General features: G+C 53.2%; 8 protein-coding genes across 8 annotated transcripts; 3 read left to right on the plus strand and 5 right to left on the minus strand.

Moving 5' to 3' along the window:
- Positions 1 to 1,665: 1,665 nt before the first annotated feature.
- GNI_180870 (hypothetical protein) lies at positions 1,666 to 2,319 on the plus strand (the record flags this gene model as incomplete). Its single annotated transcript, XM_011135200.1, has 1 exon — positions 1,666 to 2,319. The coding sequence occupies one exon, from the start codon at positions 1,666 to 1,668 to the stop codon at positions 2,317 to 2,319; it is 654 nt and encodes a 217-aa protein (XP_011133502.1).
- Positions 2,320 to 3,009: 690 nt separating this feature from the next.
- On the minus strand, positions 3,010 to 4,392 carry GNI_180880 (hypothetical protein; the record flags this gene model as incomplete). The annotated part of the gene is made up of 1 exon (XM_011135201.1): positions 3,010 to 4,392. One exon carries the CDS (start codon positions 4,390 to 4,392, stop codon positions 3,010 to 3,012), a length of 1,383 nt encoding a protein of 460 aa, XP_011133503.1.
- Positions 4,393 to 4,640: 248 nt separating this feature from the next.
- Positions 4,641 to 5,220, plus strand: GNI_180890 (hypothetical protein; the record flags this gene model as incomplete). The annotated part of the gene is made up of 2 exons (XM_011135202.1): positions 4,641 to 5,039; positions 5,116 to 5,220. The coding sequence occupies 2 exons, from the start codon at positions 4,641 to 4,643 to the stop codon at positions 5,218 to 5,220; spliced, it is 504 nt and encodes a 167-aa protein (XP_011133504.1).
- Positions 5,221 to 5,572: 352 nt separating this feature from the next.
- On the plus strand, positions 5,573 to 6,074 carry GNI_180900 (hypothetical protein; the record flags this gene model as incomplete). Its single annotated transcript, XM_011135203.1, has 2 exons — positions 5,573 to 5,593; positions 5,634 to 6,074. 2 exons carry the CDS (start codon positions 5,573 to 5,575, stop codon positions 6,072 to 6,074), a joined length of 462 nt encoding a protein of 153 aa, XP_011133505.1.
- A 46-nt stretch (positions 6,075 to 6,120) lies between these two features.
- GNI_180910 (hypothetical protein) lies at positions 6,121 to 7,779 on the minus strand (the record flags this gene model as incomplete). Its single annotated transcript, XM_011135204.1, has 1 exon — positions 6,121 to 7,779. One exon carries the CDS (start codon positions 7,777 to 7,779, stop codon positions 6,121 to 6,123), a length of 1,659 nt encoding a protein of 552 aa, XP_011133506.1.
- Positions 7,780 to 8,209: 430 nt separating this feature from the next.
- GNI_180920 (hypothetical protein) lies at positions 8,210 to 8,416 on the minus strand (the record flags this gene model as incomplete). Its single annotated transcript, XM_011135205.1, has 2 exons — positions 8,210 to 8,277; positions 8,335 to 8,416. The coding sequence occupies 2 exons, from the start codon at positions 8,414 to 8,416 to the stop codon at positions 8,210 to 8,212; spliced, it is 150 nt and encodes a 49-aa protein (XP_011133507.1).
- A 70-nt stretch (positions 8,417 to 8,486) lies between these two features.
- GNI_180930 (ubiquitin carboxyl-terminal hydrolase) lies at positions 8,487 to 11,183 on the minus strand (the record flags this gene model as incomplete). Its single annotated transcript, XM_011135206.1, has 2 exons — positions 8,487 to 9,192; positions 10,027 to 11,183. The coding sequence occupies 2 exons, from the start codon at positions 11,181 to 11,183 to the stop codon at positions 8,487 to 8,489; spliced, it is 1,863 nt and encodes a 620-aa protein (XP_011133508.1).
- Positions 11,184 to 12,243: 1,060 nt separating this feature from the next.
- Positions 12,244 to 13,332, minus strand: GNI_180940 (hypothetical protein; the record flags this gene model as incomplete). Its single annotated transcript, XM_011135207.1, has 1 exon — positions 12,244 to 13,332. One exon carries the CDS (start codon positions 13,330 to 13,332, stop codon positions 12,244 to 12,246), a length of 1,089 nt encoding a protein of 362 aa, XP_011133509.1.
- Between the last annotated feature and the right edge of the window lie 767 nt (positions 13,333 to 14,099).

Raw genomic sequence — 14,099 nt, forward strand, 5'->3', positions numbered from 1 at the left:
TGGCTGAAGAACTACACTGGCCATCGGTTGTCGTAAGCACGCGTTGATGACCCGAGACCTTTCGGTGGTTGACGGAAAATTGAAGTGCCAACTGATGAGCGGCATATGGTTAGCAAGAGTACACGCGGGCGGCACCCCAGTGGCACGCGGACGGCACCCCAGTGGCAAGCACCCCAGTGACCGGTGTGTGGTGAAGAGAACAGTGTCCCCATGGCGGGTGATCGGTGCAGGGTTGCGTGTGTGAGAGATGGATCCCCCGTGGAACGGCAGGGCAGCTGTGAATGGTTTCGTGAGAGGTTGTTCGAAGTGTCGGTGGATGTGTGACAAGAAATACCGGCTGGCAGACGAGTGTTGTCAGCTTCCTGTTCGATGGTCTCATGTGTTTTGGTGTGGTCGAATTTTGGCAGTAGATGTATCTGGTCGTAGCTGCTTCGTATCTTGTCTTCACCGTCGACGACCGTAACCTCCTGCCGTTCGTAGTGGACTTCCCGAATCGCCAGGGGCCAGAAGATAGGCCGGTGCTTCAACGTTGGATATACGCGTACGCAGGCCCAGCTGACCAACCACGGGCCGGATGTCTAAATGCCGCATTCCATTTCCGCTCTGACGTTGTGTTGGTTCGCAGCGGCCTTTTTGCGTAATCTTTCCGTCTCTCTTCGATGTACATCACTGGCCTTGAGTACGTCCAATGGACCACCATGGGGTGCATGAAACTCTTCCAACAGCGCGGCAAGCAATGCGGCGGGTACAAAAATCCTATAGACATCCGCGAGGATTCCTTTCCTTTAGTTATTGGGCCTCCGTAGTGTTGGGATGTCTGGTCAACATGTGGATGTCTGCTCAGGTAGTCAGTCACTTGGTTCTGTAGGCAAACTTCTCCACAGGGCGAAGTACGCCTGCCGGTTTTGAGATATCGCGCGAGTCCGTCTTTAACTTAAATGTTCATGCCGGTGCTAATCCGATGCAGAGTCTTTGTTTAAAGGGATGTAGTCCCTTCTACAACTGCTGTCGCCATGTTCTATTATGTGCTCAAAAAGGTGTGAGTTTGTTCGGACTTGAGAGTGTTATATTGGCGGGAGATATGTGATGGACGGAGTTGTTATATTGGGGGTGGGTGAAGGACTACTCTGTGTTGGCGATCCCAAAAGGTGTGTAGCAATACCACCTGTAGTGGAGTGAAGGTAATAGCTGACATATTGTTGGATAACAGCCACGGGCCAACTCGACTGTACGAGAGGCAGTGTCTCAAGGGGTGTCCCATTTGTTGGGGTGCTATAAGGCAGGAGTTCTAATGGTTGCCGAAGGTTGATGGACATATGTGGAAGCAACGGTTGGAGCATCTTGTTCGAGTTGTCTGAGAGAAGCCCCCCCCTAGACGTCGTGCCCCCCTCCCCCCGCCTAGACATCCGTGCCAGAGAAGCATTTTCGAAAGAAGAAGATGGCTTAGCGGAACTTTATAACGGACTAACCGTTCTCAATGTCTCCCTGCGGTGTTTTGGCCATCGGAGTCGTTGGTTTCTACCACCTATTGTTCCCTTCTACGAGCCCATGTTCGTTTGTGGGCAAATGCATTGGAACAGAACTCCGACAGACTGGACGTGAATGGCAGTTTGACGCATTATGACTCTTTCCTATGATTCACACACCGTGCATGAGTCACACATTATGCGCGATTACCTTGACCCGTCTAAAGTGAGACGCGCGTCTTCGGGCGCGGCTATGCCTAATATTTGTGAGGCTTTAGCAAGGGTATGCAGCACACGTCGTGATGTCCAGGAGATAGCGGCTCCCCACCTGAAAACCATTTACAACTGGCATGTCTACCAAGGGAATAACACAATCGGACTCGATGATAAGGACTCGGCGACAAGGACTGCCACTAGTGTTACGACCGCTCCTAGTGTTGCTACGGCGGCTACTCCAAGTGTTACAACGGCGAGTATGACTACACCGACTAGTTTTACTTCATGTCGTCGACTAAGCCCCATTCGACTTAGCCCACCCGTGGGCATCCAGGCTTTATCGCTCCTGCCGAACCACGGCGAAACGTGCATCACCTGTCAAGATACCGACTTTGAAAACACCAACGCTGTAGAGGATCGGTCTCATGGGAGATGTCCTATTCCCCTCATTGCCCGCGCTGTTACGGTGTTGCTCAAGTCTCTATCCCGTATCACTGGGCTTGTCGTAGCGCTCGTTGACAAACCGCCGAAGACTATCCGCGTTCAGCAACGAGCCCTTAAGGAACTGAAACTCATTGAAGAATTCTTTGGCTGCGAATACAGGCCCTGTGATCACATCAGGTACTATGTAGATTAAGGATTGATGTGTGAGGCACACACTGTGACCCATTTGAAGTTATGGACTGATTATGTGCTAGCCTGCTCTTGTTCGGTAAGAGGCTCTTGTTCGGTAAGAGGCTCTTGTTCGGTAAGAGGGTGTCGTCAGTGAGCACGTGCTCGATCATATCGGCCCTGGCAGGATGACGTGCTGGAAAGATGCAGTCGTATGCAGCTTAGGAAAAACATGGATAGCGTTGGCGTTAAAGAAAGACAGCGGCCACGGATGCAAAACTGTTGATTTACACTTGTCACCAACACCTGTTCTGGGACTGTCTTGACCGGCTAGAATTATGAGCACAATTTCAGTTGCTGTTGAATAACTCGTCTGACTGGCCTGGCGAGTTCAGCCAGCGTGTGTGCAGGCACACATCTTGAGGTTTCTCGGACGGTGAGGTGGTGACATCGAGTACTGCGGGGACCGAACCGGTTTTATTCCTTCTTGTGGACCGTGCGTGTGATGATGGAATGTTGTGAGTACTGCTGCCCGGTGGTTCACGTCGTTTGCACCGAACGTCCAAAGTTGCTTGCTGTGTGTGTATACAGTGTTTGTATACAGTGTGCGAATGTTTGCTGTGCACATCAAACGTGTGTGCCGTGTTTTTCTCATGACAGATATAGATCAAAAACTAGCTATGTACACCCCGACGGTGGGGGTGGTGAGGTTCGTTTAACAGGTGTAGCTGGTACTGGTGACGGTGAAGGTGGTCTTGCATCCTTCGTAGGTCTTGGCCAGTCCAATGGCGATCCTGCGCCAGTCGTCGCGGGTTTTGCCGAGGCTGGTGACGGTCCGGGCGACGATTTTATGCAATTCGACGCTGGCTGCGACGACGGCTGCGCGGTAGTCCTCGGTTTTGCTTTCTTTGGGTGGGCTCACGGCGCGCACGGTGCCGGGCGCACTCAGCTGCTGGGCGGCCTTGGGGTTGATAAGTTTGAGAGCCGCGACCACTTGGCGCACAGAGTCGCCCGAACCGGCGCCGAACGGACTGGAACCCCCGCCGAACGGACTAGAAGCCCCCCCGAACGGACTGGAAGCGCCGCCGCCGAAGCCGGCAAAGTTGAAGCCGCCAGAACCCAAACCACCAGAGCTGAAGCCGTTGGCGCCAGCGGAACGATTCTGGCCACGGCCGGGGGGCGGGTTTAGGACGCCGTGGGCTGCTTGTGCGATGCCTGAGGGCAGCAGTCGTTTCTGTTCGGGGCTGAGAGCGTTTAAGGCGGCGGCGGAGGCTTTGAGTGCTTGGAGGAGACGTTCTGCGTCCGCGACGCCTTCAGTAGCTGTGGCAAGGGCACCTTCGAGGCCGTCGTATTTCTCGAAGACCTTGTCGCAGTGTCGTTCGTTGAGGTCGGCGATGCGTTCTTCCATGTCGCCCAGGTCCGGGTCTATATATTCGTCCGCGTCTTCACTGGCGGTAGCGGGGACCGCGATTGCCAGTATCGTCTCCACGAGGGCCGTAGCTTCCCGTAGCGGGTGTGCGCCGTCTGCGTGCTCTGCGAGTGCCTTCCATTTCTTGAGGTCCGCCTGCGTAACCGCCTTGCGGAACGTATCCCTAAACTGGGCCGCCAGCGTCCCATGAGGCAGCACACTCGCCAGTGTGCACCGTGCTATCGAGGCCGCCGACTTCCCGATCAACTCAAACACACGCCGCTCCTGAGCGTCCGTCACATCCTTTTCTGTCGGAATCACCGCCTCCCGAATCCCCGCCAAGGCGCTGAGGTAGCCCGCGGCATACTGCTTCAACGTGTCAATCGCCTCGCTCGCCTCTGGAGGCAACTCTGCCTCTTGTCGCGGCTTCCGCGACCGCCGCGGCTGACTGTATCCCACCGGACCGTATGCCGGCTGACCGAATCCTGCTTGACCGTATCCCACCTGACCGTATCCCGGCGGGGCGTAACCGTACGGCATGGCCGGCTGGGTGAGATAAGGCGGCCCCATGCCCGGCTGCGTCGCTCCGACCCAGCCGTTTGGTAGCGGCTGCATCATGCCTGTAGCCCAGGCAGCAAACGGCCCGAAGCTCCCGTCATCCTTTTTTCGCGCGCACAGGTCCGCACGCATTATTTGAAACCGTAAAATTTGTTATTCGCCGCCACCCCGCCTTGTTCTGCCCGTACTTTCAGCACGCCTTCATTTATTCACGGGAATATCCGAAACATAGCACAAACGCGAAATCTACCCAAAACTAGCACTTTTCGGCTTTGTGCTCGCTTAGACGTGCCTGGACGATCCATCCTCACAATGGTGAGAATTGGAAACGGGGAATTAATTAATCCGCAACGCTGGCTGGAGATATGCGTGCATAAATCATGACTGGGGGAGAGTGGACTGTAGCGAAGAGCAGACATCGCACGAAAGGCTCCTCGGAGTGGAGTGGAGGCACACCCATGCGTTTCCAGTACTACAACACCGTTGGAGACTTGGATGCTGCCGTCAATGCTTCCCGCCAAAGAACCGTGCTACGTTCCCTCACTGAAACTATCACTCAGGCGGCCAGGAACCGTTTCCCCGATGCAGTTGACATCTCGGTTATAGGAGTCGGCATTGGCTCCCTGTGCCGAAACAAAGCGTCGATTGAACAATGGGCGCTCTTCGCACACGTGTGCGATGCGCTAGCGCGAGAATATAAACAAGTGAACCGAGTCATTAGCGAGCCTGATTTAAGTGAGTTGGACATCTCTTTCATGCAATCGAGGTCTACGCGGATAGTACAGCCAACTCGTATCATTACCGACAGTCAAACGAACTACCCTGATGCATCGTCCTTGTTATCTCAATTTTCAGGTGACAGTTCCGATAGCGGTTCAGATCACGGCGCTTCCGGCGATAATGCGGTTTCAGATAATGCGGCCTCAGGCAGGAGTTGCAGAGCCAGAAGTCATTTCTTAGTTTTTGGATTTCATTGTCCTCCTTCGTTGTCGTGTGCTTTGAGTTCGTTGGTGTCCGATACATGCTTAGTAATAAGCAATAAAATGGAGTCTTATATAACCCGCATGGGCACTGATTCAGCAATAAAGGATAAGGCTCAGTGCATCTTAAATGGGCCCCGTTTCCGTGAATATCCTCTTCTGTCGAGAATGTCGTCTCACAAGGACGACCGGCCCTGTGAGGAGGCCGTCAATAATATGGCCATTCAGACGTTGATATAATTTTTGTTGCAAACTTTTATTTGCTCCACGCAAACGTGTGCCCTGCGCAAACTTTTACAGCCACCCAACATTAAGTGTCAAGCAAACATTAAATGCAAGCAGACATGACCAGCGTAAGTTGTGGTGCAACGGATTGACCCATATGATTGTTAGCTAAGTGAATTGCCAAAAGAGGTTACCGACCGTCTTAATTTATGGACTGGGGACGCGGCTCGCCATTCTGCGAACGTTTTGCAGCTAGCAAGACATCGAGTACGCCATTCCAATTCATACCTGCTAGGAGACGTGAACCCTGATGGCCACGGCTTGGGTGTTTCCTTTGTGGCCTCGGAGGTCCAAGTACCCAACCCTGCAAACAGCTTCAGGCTGCAATGGCATAAATGTGTTCTCAAGAACAAATCGAGTCTTGAAAACAATCCCAGCGACGAGGAGTACACGCTACTCACGAAATTGTACCTCCAAGAGTCTCTTAAGATTGTTAAGAATCACGTAAAAAACAACTTCAACTACCAGCAACAGCCTGAACGCTATCCCAGTACGCCGCACTTGCGGGGAACACCGTACTTACGGAGCACACACAACGCATGGGAGTAAAGCTTGTGCACAGCCTCTGTAACTGGGAAGTTTCACAGAGAGGGTATCACCACTCTTTTTTCAGATTTGTCGAAGTTGGTGAATGAAAGTGCTTGAGATCTCGACTGTACACATCTGGTCCAGATGCTACTTCTGCCAGCGCTTGTTTGGATCCTTGAGCGGACGGCAAGAGGTTTTTAGACCACGCCGTGGGTGCGAACTGGTAAAGTATTTTGTTGGTCTTAGCAGCATTGCATACCATCATGAATTCCTGTGGAGTCTGGCGGGCGAAGAGGTGATCGACGCTGACCCAGCCGTGCTCAGTACACTGGCGAATGCTGAGCGTGTTGGGCCGACGGTTTTGGATGTTGTCTGCGGTGTTGTGCACGACATAGGCGAGTGTGAACTTGGGATACCACCCACGGCACTGTACCCAGAAACGTTCGAAGGGATACAAACCCTGAGGGTGGGGCGTTTGGATGCAAATGTCGGCAATTACTTCCGCCTCATATAGCTCTTGTTCAGAGCACGTCCCCGAAACGTGCGCGGTTCCACCAACCGCTGCGCCCGACCGCGTCGTCTGGAGCAGGAAGTCCAAGTCGTTGGGCGGGGTCCTGACAGCGTTCAGCACTGAGTAACCAGCGCCCACAGGCAACAGGAGCTTTTCATAGTCGGCATCGATTTTTTTCGGACGGAATAACGCTTTGCCCATCATGCCCATGGTCGAATCGCGCACCTGGCTCGTGAACTGGTTGAATCTCAAGAAGCTCAAGTTTTTCTCGACCTGGAGATCCGCCTCCGCGGGGCTGCTGGGCTGAGTCTGCTGACCTTCCAGAGGGATGAAGTCGTCACCGATATAACCCAAAAACACCATAGGCAGCTTTGATGGCAGCTGCACAAAATCCTCAACCACAACCTCTTTGCCTTGAAACTCGGCCTTCTTGTTAAACAGCGGATTCTTTCTGATCAGATCCCTCGCAGCTTCCAAAGCCCTCTTGTGCGGGACCTCCGCCTTCACGTCCGCAAATATGGAGGCCAGACGCCGGGTCTGACGTCGTCCGGTGCTCAGATGGCTCAACTGACTGCAGGTATAATCAAATCGCAGCCTCATGTGATAAATGATACCGAACTTTTGCAGCGTTTGAAGATCCAGATGGTATTTCTGCACTACCAGCTTCGTCTGCTCCCTGGCGTAATCCGCCATCTTGATCTCCAGCGTTTTCAGGATCCTAGGAGGTAACGGGGTTCCCGCCTTGTTCGCGTGCAGTTCTCCTTTACCAGCATTATGATTTGCGCCTGGATAATATATATAGTATTCCTCTGCGCTATTTACAAACACGTGTGCGATCGAGGCAAGCCCGTCGGGCCGAGGCCAGGTATGGGTGAAGTCTCGATAGGTACCTTTCCCACTCAGGGATTTTATTCTGGCAAAGTCAAATTTCTCCAGAGCGAACAAACTATCATCGGATTTCGGCGGATTCTCCACTGGCTCCGACTTCTTGACTTGGGCGGCCGCTCGAAGATACCAGTCAGGACTATAGATCTCGTGCTCTGGATCTCCCATACCAAAGGATCGTTCCTCTTGCCACTCGTCACCTTCATCTTTCAAGACGTATTTCAGAGAACCTGGCGAAAGACTGTCCCGTACAACTCCTAGTCCTCCCTCAACAAACGGCTCCCGTTGGACTCCAAACGCGACATGGACAAACAATAGAGAAAGGTGCATTGGTCAAGCACACTTCAATTGGTGAAAAATTCTATCGTTCCTTAACAGTGGGTATACTACGAACCGTCGTAAATAGCGAGTGTTGCAACCAGCGTGTTACAACCAGCGAATATAATAGCTTGTGGTGATTAGCTAGTGGTGATTAGCTAGTGGTAACTAGCTAGTGGTAACTAGCAGGATTGGGCGTTGTAACTAGCTGATGGGGTTCCGACGTCTCAACCATACAATATATATGCTTGACGGATCGATACTTTCATAACAGGAATATTGGTCGTCAGAGATATGTAACCAACCAGCATCTTGTATGAACTGGACGGTAGTATAGTGACCTGACTCTAAACTTCCTTTTTGTAGTGTAAGCCCTATAACGTCGAACAAATCGAATTGCCGCTGGCGCAAATACGGCGCAAGATCCACTGTGTAAGGAACCTCAAGCCGTACAGGCGTATCCAGTCTGTATGATCGGCCAGTTCGCTGCGACCAAGCGAACCTCTTGATCTAAAGCGGAAAGGAATGATTAACGAAACGGAATAATCCTGGGGTCGCAGAACTTACTTGCAAACACAAAAACATGTTCGGTAACCGTGTGGGGAATCTGGTCAGTTCCGTACTTGTGACCTTCTGGCAAGTCTCGCATTCTATCTAAACACAGAATAATTAGGTAATATATGAGTTACGAATTAAGTAGGTAATATATGAGTTACGAATTAAGTGGTGTGGTTTACTCGTAGTTCTTCCTGCTGATCGAATGTGTATAAAAGTAGGTCTTCGATGGTCATACCTTCAGGTTTGTTTTTGGGGATCTCGAGTTGCCAGTCGAGTTCGACAGCGCTTTTGTACTTCGTGGCATCGCAAACCTTACAGCGCATGCGCGATGTCAGAACAGTGTTGAACATGATCTCCGGGGGGTTATTATGCTCTTCCAATGATTTGAGATGTCTGGCCCATGCATTGTGGCAGTCGTCCTTGGCGCTGCAACCACTACGATAACAGTTACTTGATGGCCTCAAGCTCGAGGTTGAAATTTCTTCCCCTAGTGCGTGGATAAAAACCTGGAATAACTCATGAGCATCGCCTTGTAGCCCTGTCACAAATTGGTTGTTGGTACGCTGAATCAAGTCCACTATACTCACGTAATGCTTTCGCAATTTCGCAGTCCCATCCTCATCCTTATCCCATAAAAGATCCTTGTCCGACAAACCATCCTTTCCGAGCAACTTGTCGCCTTTACCCGGGAACTTCAACACACTGGTTCCATCTGTCGAGAAAACACAAGAAAGCAAACCCAGCCATTGACTGAGCAGTTCTCCACGGTACCGAGAATTCGTGTTTTCGCGTTTCCAAGAAACATCCGACCCCACGAAGTACTGAACAAACTCGTTAAAACCAAGTAAGCCTTGTAATACCGCATTACTACAAACAATCACTGTTTCCTAATGCATGAATACCTCCCCGGGAATACTACTCCCCCGTTACGAGAAAGGGTTGGGAAGCGACAGGCAGGAGAAGGTTGCTTACTAGAAGCAGGTATTTCCTGTGTTAGGCAGACCGAGCAGTTTCCGCCTTGCTAAGAACCGGGGGCTTGCTCGAGTACTAGTGTTACTGTGGGTCCGTCCTTCCTTGGTAGACGTATCTCGAGTCGAACGACTGCTTTCTCGGCTACGATATTTTTGCGGGCAAGGATGATACACAGGGGAGTCCATACCCCCAGTATCCATACCTTCGGTATCATGTGCGCGGGGGTCCTGGGCAACCATGGCCTGCGTATCTACGACTTGTGCGTCCACGGGCACAGCGTCCACGGGCTGAGCGTCCACGGGCGAGCGGACAGGAGGCGAAGCAAAACTTTGGTCAGAGAGCATGGACGACATGGCACACCAACCTGGAGCGCCTGATCGAGGCGAGCAAGGAGCAAGCGGGTGCTGCATCGGCTGGCACGACGGTACCACAGACCCCAGAGGTCGTCGAGCCACGGGGTATGGGCTATGATAATCCTCTTCAGGCGCATTGCCTCTGTTACTCGAACCCCAGTTACTCGAACCCTTGTTACTTGAATCCCTGTTGCTTGAACTTCTATTCTTCGAACTTCTATTGTTCGAACTTCTATTGTTCGAACTTCTATTGTTCGAACTTCTATTGTTCGAACTTCTGTTATTCGAACTTCGGCTGTTCGAATCTTCCTGGTGCGGTTTTGGCTTGCTGCCGCCTACGTTGAACTCTTGGTCCTTGGTACATTGCCTTTCGGACTCCATTCTGAAATCGGCAGCAGACTGATGATCTGAGTAGCCAGACGTCATAACCGTTGGAGGTGTTCGCACGTCAGACGTGCTTCGGACGATCAGGTCTTTGACTCGAGAGCTTCGTCTGTGCGATAACTCGCTGCTCTCTTGCGCCTCGCGAGAGTAGTCATCGGGTAGATGTTTGGAATGCGCCTTAGGATAGTGTTTGGGAGTATAGTATCTCGCAGGCGAAGCGTTTGCGACGAAAGCAGTGGCCGGGTCCAGAACTGTAGACGAACTTCTTACAAGACGACCTTTGGCTCCCTCATCACCGACAATAGACGACACACTCCTATCAATCGCACTTGCTAGGGCACCTATCCCCGGACCACTTGCGCTCTGCGGCGCACCTGTGCTTTGCAGCCCACTCGTGCTCTGCAGCCCACCTGCGCTCTGCGGCCCACTTGCGCTCTGTGGCCCACTTGCGCTCTGTGGCCCACTTGTGGTCTGCAGTCCACTCGTGCTTTGCGGGCGCCCGATCTGCTCACTCTGAACAGTCCGGTCCCTCTGGGCAGCATACCGTTCCAAACAGTGTGGAACCGCAGAGCCGACTCTATCGAAATTCTGAGAGACTGTTGACTCCATTTTGGGATACGTAGCTGTCACGTAACCGCTTGCGCCGTAACCGTTTGCGCCGTAGCCGTTTGCGCCGTAACCGTTTGCGCCGTAACCGTTTGCGCCGTAACCGTTTGCCGCGTAGCTACCTGTTGAGAAGCTGTTTGCTTGGTAGCCACCTGCTGCATAGCTGCCTGCTGCATAGCTGCCTGCTGCATAGCTGCCTGCTGTATAGGCACCTGCTGTCTGCATGTCCAGTTTGCTTGCGTCGGTGGCGAAGTGGCCGGAAGTTTTGCCAATTGCGGCCGAGTCCCCTCGTCGGGCCAAAGGCTGTCGCAAGTCACTGTACTGGCCGGAAGGCCTTTGGTTGGGAAGAGTGGCCACCGAGTAGCCTAGCCGGGTGTCCTTCATGGACAGGGATGAGTTTCGGCCGAGAGGAGTGCTGTTCCGGGTCCCGAGAGCGGTACCGCTTCCGATGCTGTTCCCGATGGCAGGACCGCTTCCGATAGCGACGGCCGCGCTACTCCCGGCGAAAGCGTTCTGTGGGGAGGTGCACAGTTCACGGCTCATCTCGTTTTTTCTGATGGAGAGTTGGCTGGTTGACGGGGGTTGAGCCTGCTGAAGTCTGGGGGTGGGGCTGAGTCTCGAAGGAGGCATGGAGGCTTTCAATGGAATCGACCCGGAAATAGTGATGTTGGGGGTAGTTGCCGTTGCCCACTGGTGAGACCTGTTTTCATGACGACAAGGGGACCACTCCGGATCACGCGACCAATTATTATGTCGAGGCCAATCATTAGACCGCGACCACTCCGGACTGTCTCCTGCTATTGTCGAAGGTGTGGCTGCCCAGGACGACGACTGCTTTATATTGAAGAACCTCTGTCTATCCTGATCAGAACCTGCTCGAAATCGCCTTAAGGGCTCCATCTCGGCCGCGGCACGCCAAACTTGCTGCTTAAATCCAGGTATCTGCTGCCTAAAACGCAACCGTAGCCGACGCAACGTATTTGATCTTACATCAATGTTTTTATGCCCCTGAAAATGCCGACCCATATCAACTTCCTTCTGCTAGTAGCGAGTTCAGCTGAGCCGGTTGACGTAACGTGTGAGAGACCGAACCACGACGGTCAGGTTCGCTTGCGTAGATGGTCCGCATCCCGAGCTGGTGGGTTTGGACACGCTGGGGGACTTGGCAAGTCCGTGTCGAGAACATAGGACGGCCAGGAGTTGCTCCGAAAGACCAGGACGGACTATGGAAGAGTGCATCACATCTGAATCACATCTGAATGAGACGTCGCACTGCGGGAAGTATCGGAGGGAAATAAAGGAGCGTTCATGCGCCCGAGGAGTGGGCACATCGCCGGGAGCTCTCGCCCATTTGTAATCCCAGAGAGAAAACAGGCGACTACCGGGTCGATAAACAGATATTTGATGACGCGTTACCTACCCCCCTCTCGGATAATCTCCAAAAGGCGTCCGGCCATTCCAGTTATCTGGGCTCTGGAACATTCCCGCCACTAAACCGTGTAAACAATTGTGGACCCCTTTTGGACTCTTTGAGTCTAACGTAAAATCGAAAAAGTACCAGACAGCCTCGGCAACCTGTTCGCAGAATTTAATGAGATCACGTTTACTCGGACACGGCACAGCCTGCGTCGAGTCGTACTTTCTTCCAGAATGCCGTTTGTCGAGCAGAGGCGTCCTTCGAGTCTTTCGCGATGAGGCAGTAAGGGACAGTAGCAAGGCGCAGGCAGGAGCTTCCGCCATCGGCTTCGAGCACAACGTAGGTTTGTGCGTAGCTGCCGATGTAGTAATCTTTCTTGGCACCGGGGTTGCATTCTTTCGCGTGGAAGATGAGCAGGTCAGCATCCGCCTCTAGCTTGTTGATGACCGCTGGCGAGAAACGGTAGGACTTCATTAGGTCGCCGAGGTTGGCGACGCGCCAGACTCTAAGGTAATCAAGCATGGTGGCATGAACGCCGTCCTTTGCCCTGTCACCTCTACACCCAATGTGTTCGCCGCGTGGCATAAACGTTCCCTCCCACGGGTACTCGTCGCTTTTCACCCTTTGCTTCTTGGCTTCAGTCGAGATGCGCCCCTTGGCGTGTTCGATCTCCGCAGGCCAGAGGAACCGCATATCACTCCCTGCCGGCCACTGTCCTTTTGGTGTGAATTCTCCGCCACGGACTGCCCACTCGTTCTGGGGAAGTCGAAGGTCCTCAGGCACCAGTTCACGCCAGAGTATACCACGCCAGGACCCGTGATCCGTTGCGGTTTTGATCACACTGTTCCACGCGGGCAGGCTCACGACCGGACCTGATTCGCACCGAGAACACACGCAACCTTTCGTATGCGCCACGGCCAGCTGGTTCTCGCTGTCCGTCCCAAGCATGGGCCGACAGATTCCCCTCCAGAAGATTGACTTGTAGTCGCCAGAGGGCTCAAGCGTTTTGTAGGACTCCAACAGAGCGTCGCGCAACTGGCACATGCTCCCCATCGACGTCTTCAACGGCGCGATTGACGGACCCCCCAGCTCACCATCCTCGGCCAACTTCAGCAAGGTACGCCTGGCACAACTAACTCGATACGGCTCGTCAGCAGTCTGCTCAAAACCCTTGTACTTGGCGGCGCCTTCAAAGTCCACACGCACGGTGGGATGAACGCCGTTACTCAACAACTGGATCTGCTCGGTGCTGAACAACGTATCTTGCTTCTCCATCAACTGGTCCACCGTCTGCAGGCCCACGGCCAGAAACAGGCGTGGCGTAATTCTGTCACTGTCGCCAAACCCAAATCTCACACACCCGGCCATAGGCGGAGGCACCCCTTCAACTTCATCAATCCGGCGATCCAACACCACCAACGATTCGCAATGCTCCTCACCTGGAGCAGTAGCGTCAAAAGTAACTCCAATGAGCACAGACAACAACGGCGAAATTACTTCCGACTCAGTAGCACATCAACCTCTCATCGATCAAATCTTTTTCAGATCTCCAAAAAATGGTCGTACACTGAGACACGACGGGACTGAGACACGATGAGTTGAATTTGTTGAGGGCTGAATAGGTTACAGTTCGTAAAAAGTCCCTCAGCCCGGGGGCTTACTTCCTTCACGTACCCAAAGCTCGCATGGCATCCCGCCAACGACTACGGCCCTGTCTCTTCCGCTTCTATGCCCAGTCATTACGACCCTTACAACCAGCTACCGACTTACTCTGTCATACCGTCTCTCGGCCAACTCTCTCCGTGGCTACCTCACCGGCAGACATTGCGGTCCGACAGCCTCGACAGCCACTCCCCGCGTACTCCGTCGTCGTCGTCAACTGCGCCTCCGAGAGTCTTGGGCACTCTCTTCGTCATCAGTGGGGCTCCCCCCTGGCATGCGGCCGGCTGCACAAGTCCACGCCGGATTCTCTGACACTCGCAACACTCTTGGGGCCGGTCAGTCCCTCAGGAACTCGCTACGCGGCAGCAAGCAGTAGACTT

This window comes from Gregarina niphandrodes (assembly GCF_000223845.1).
Source record: "Gregarina niphandrodes unplaced genomic scaffold scaffold00069, whole genome shotgun sequence".
Classification (NCBI taxonomy): Eukaryota; Apicomplexa; class Conoidasida; order Eugregarinorida; family Gregarinidae; genus Gregarina; species Gregarina niphandrodes.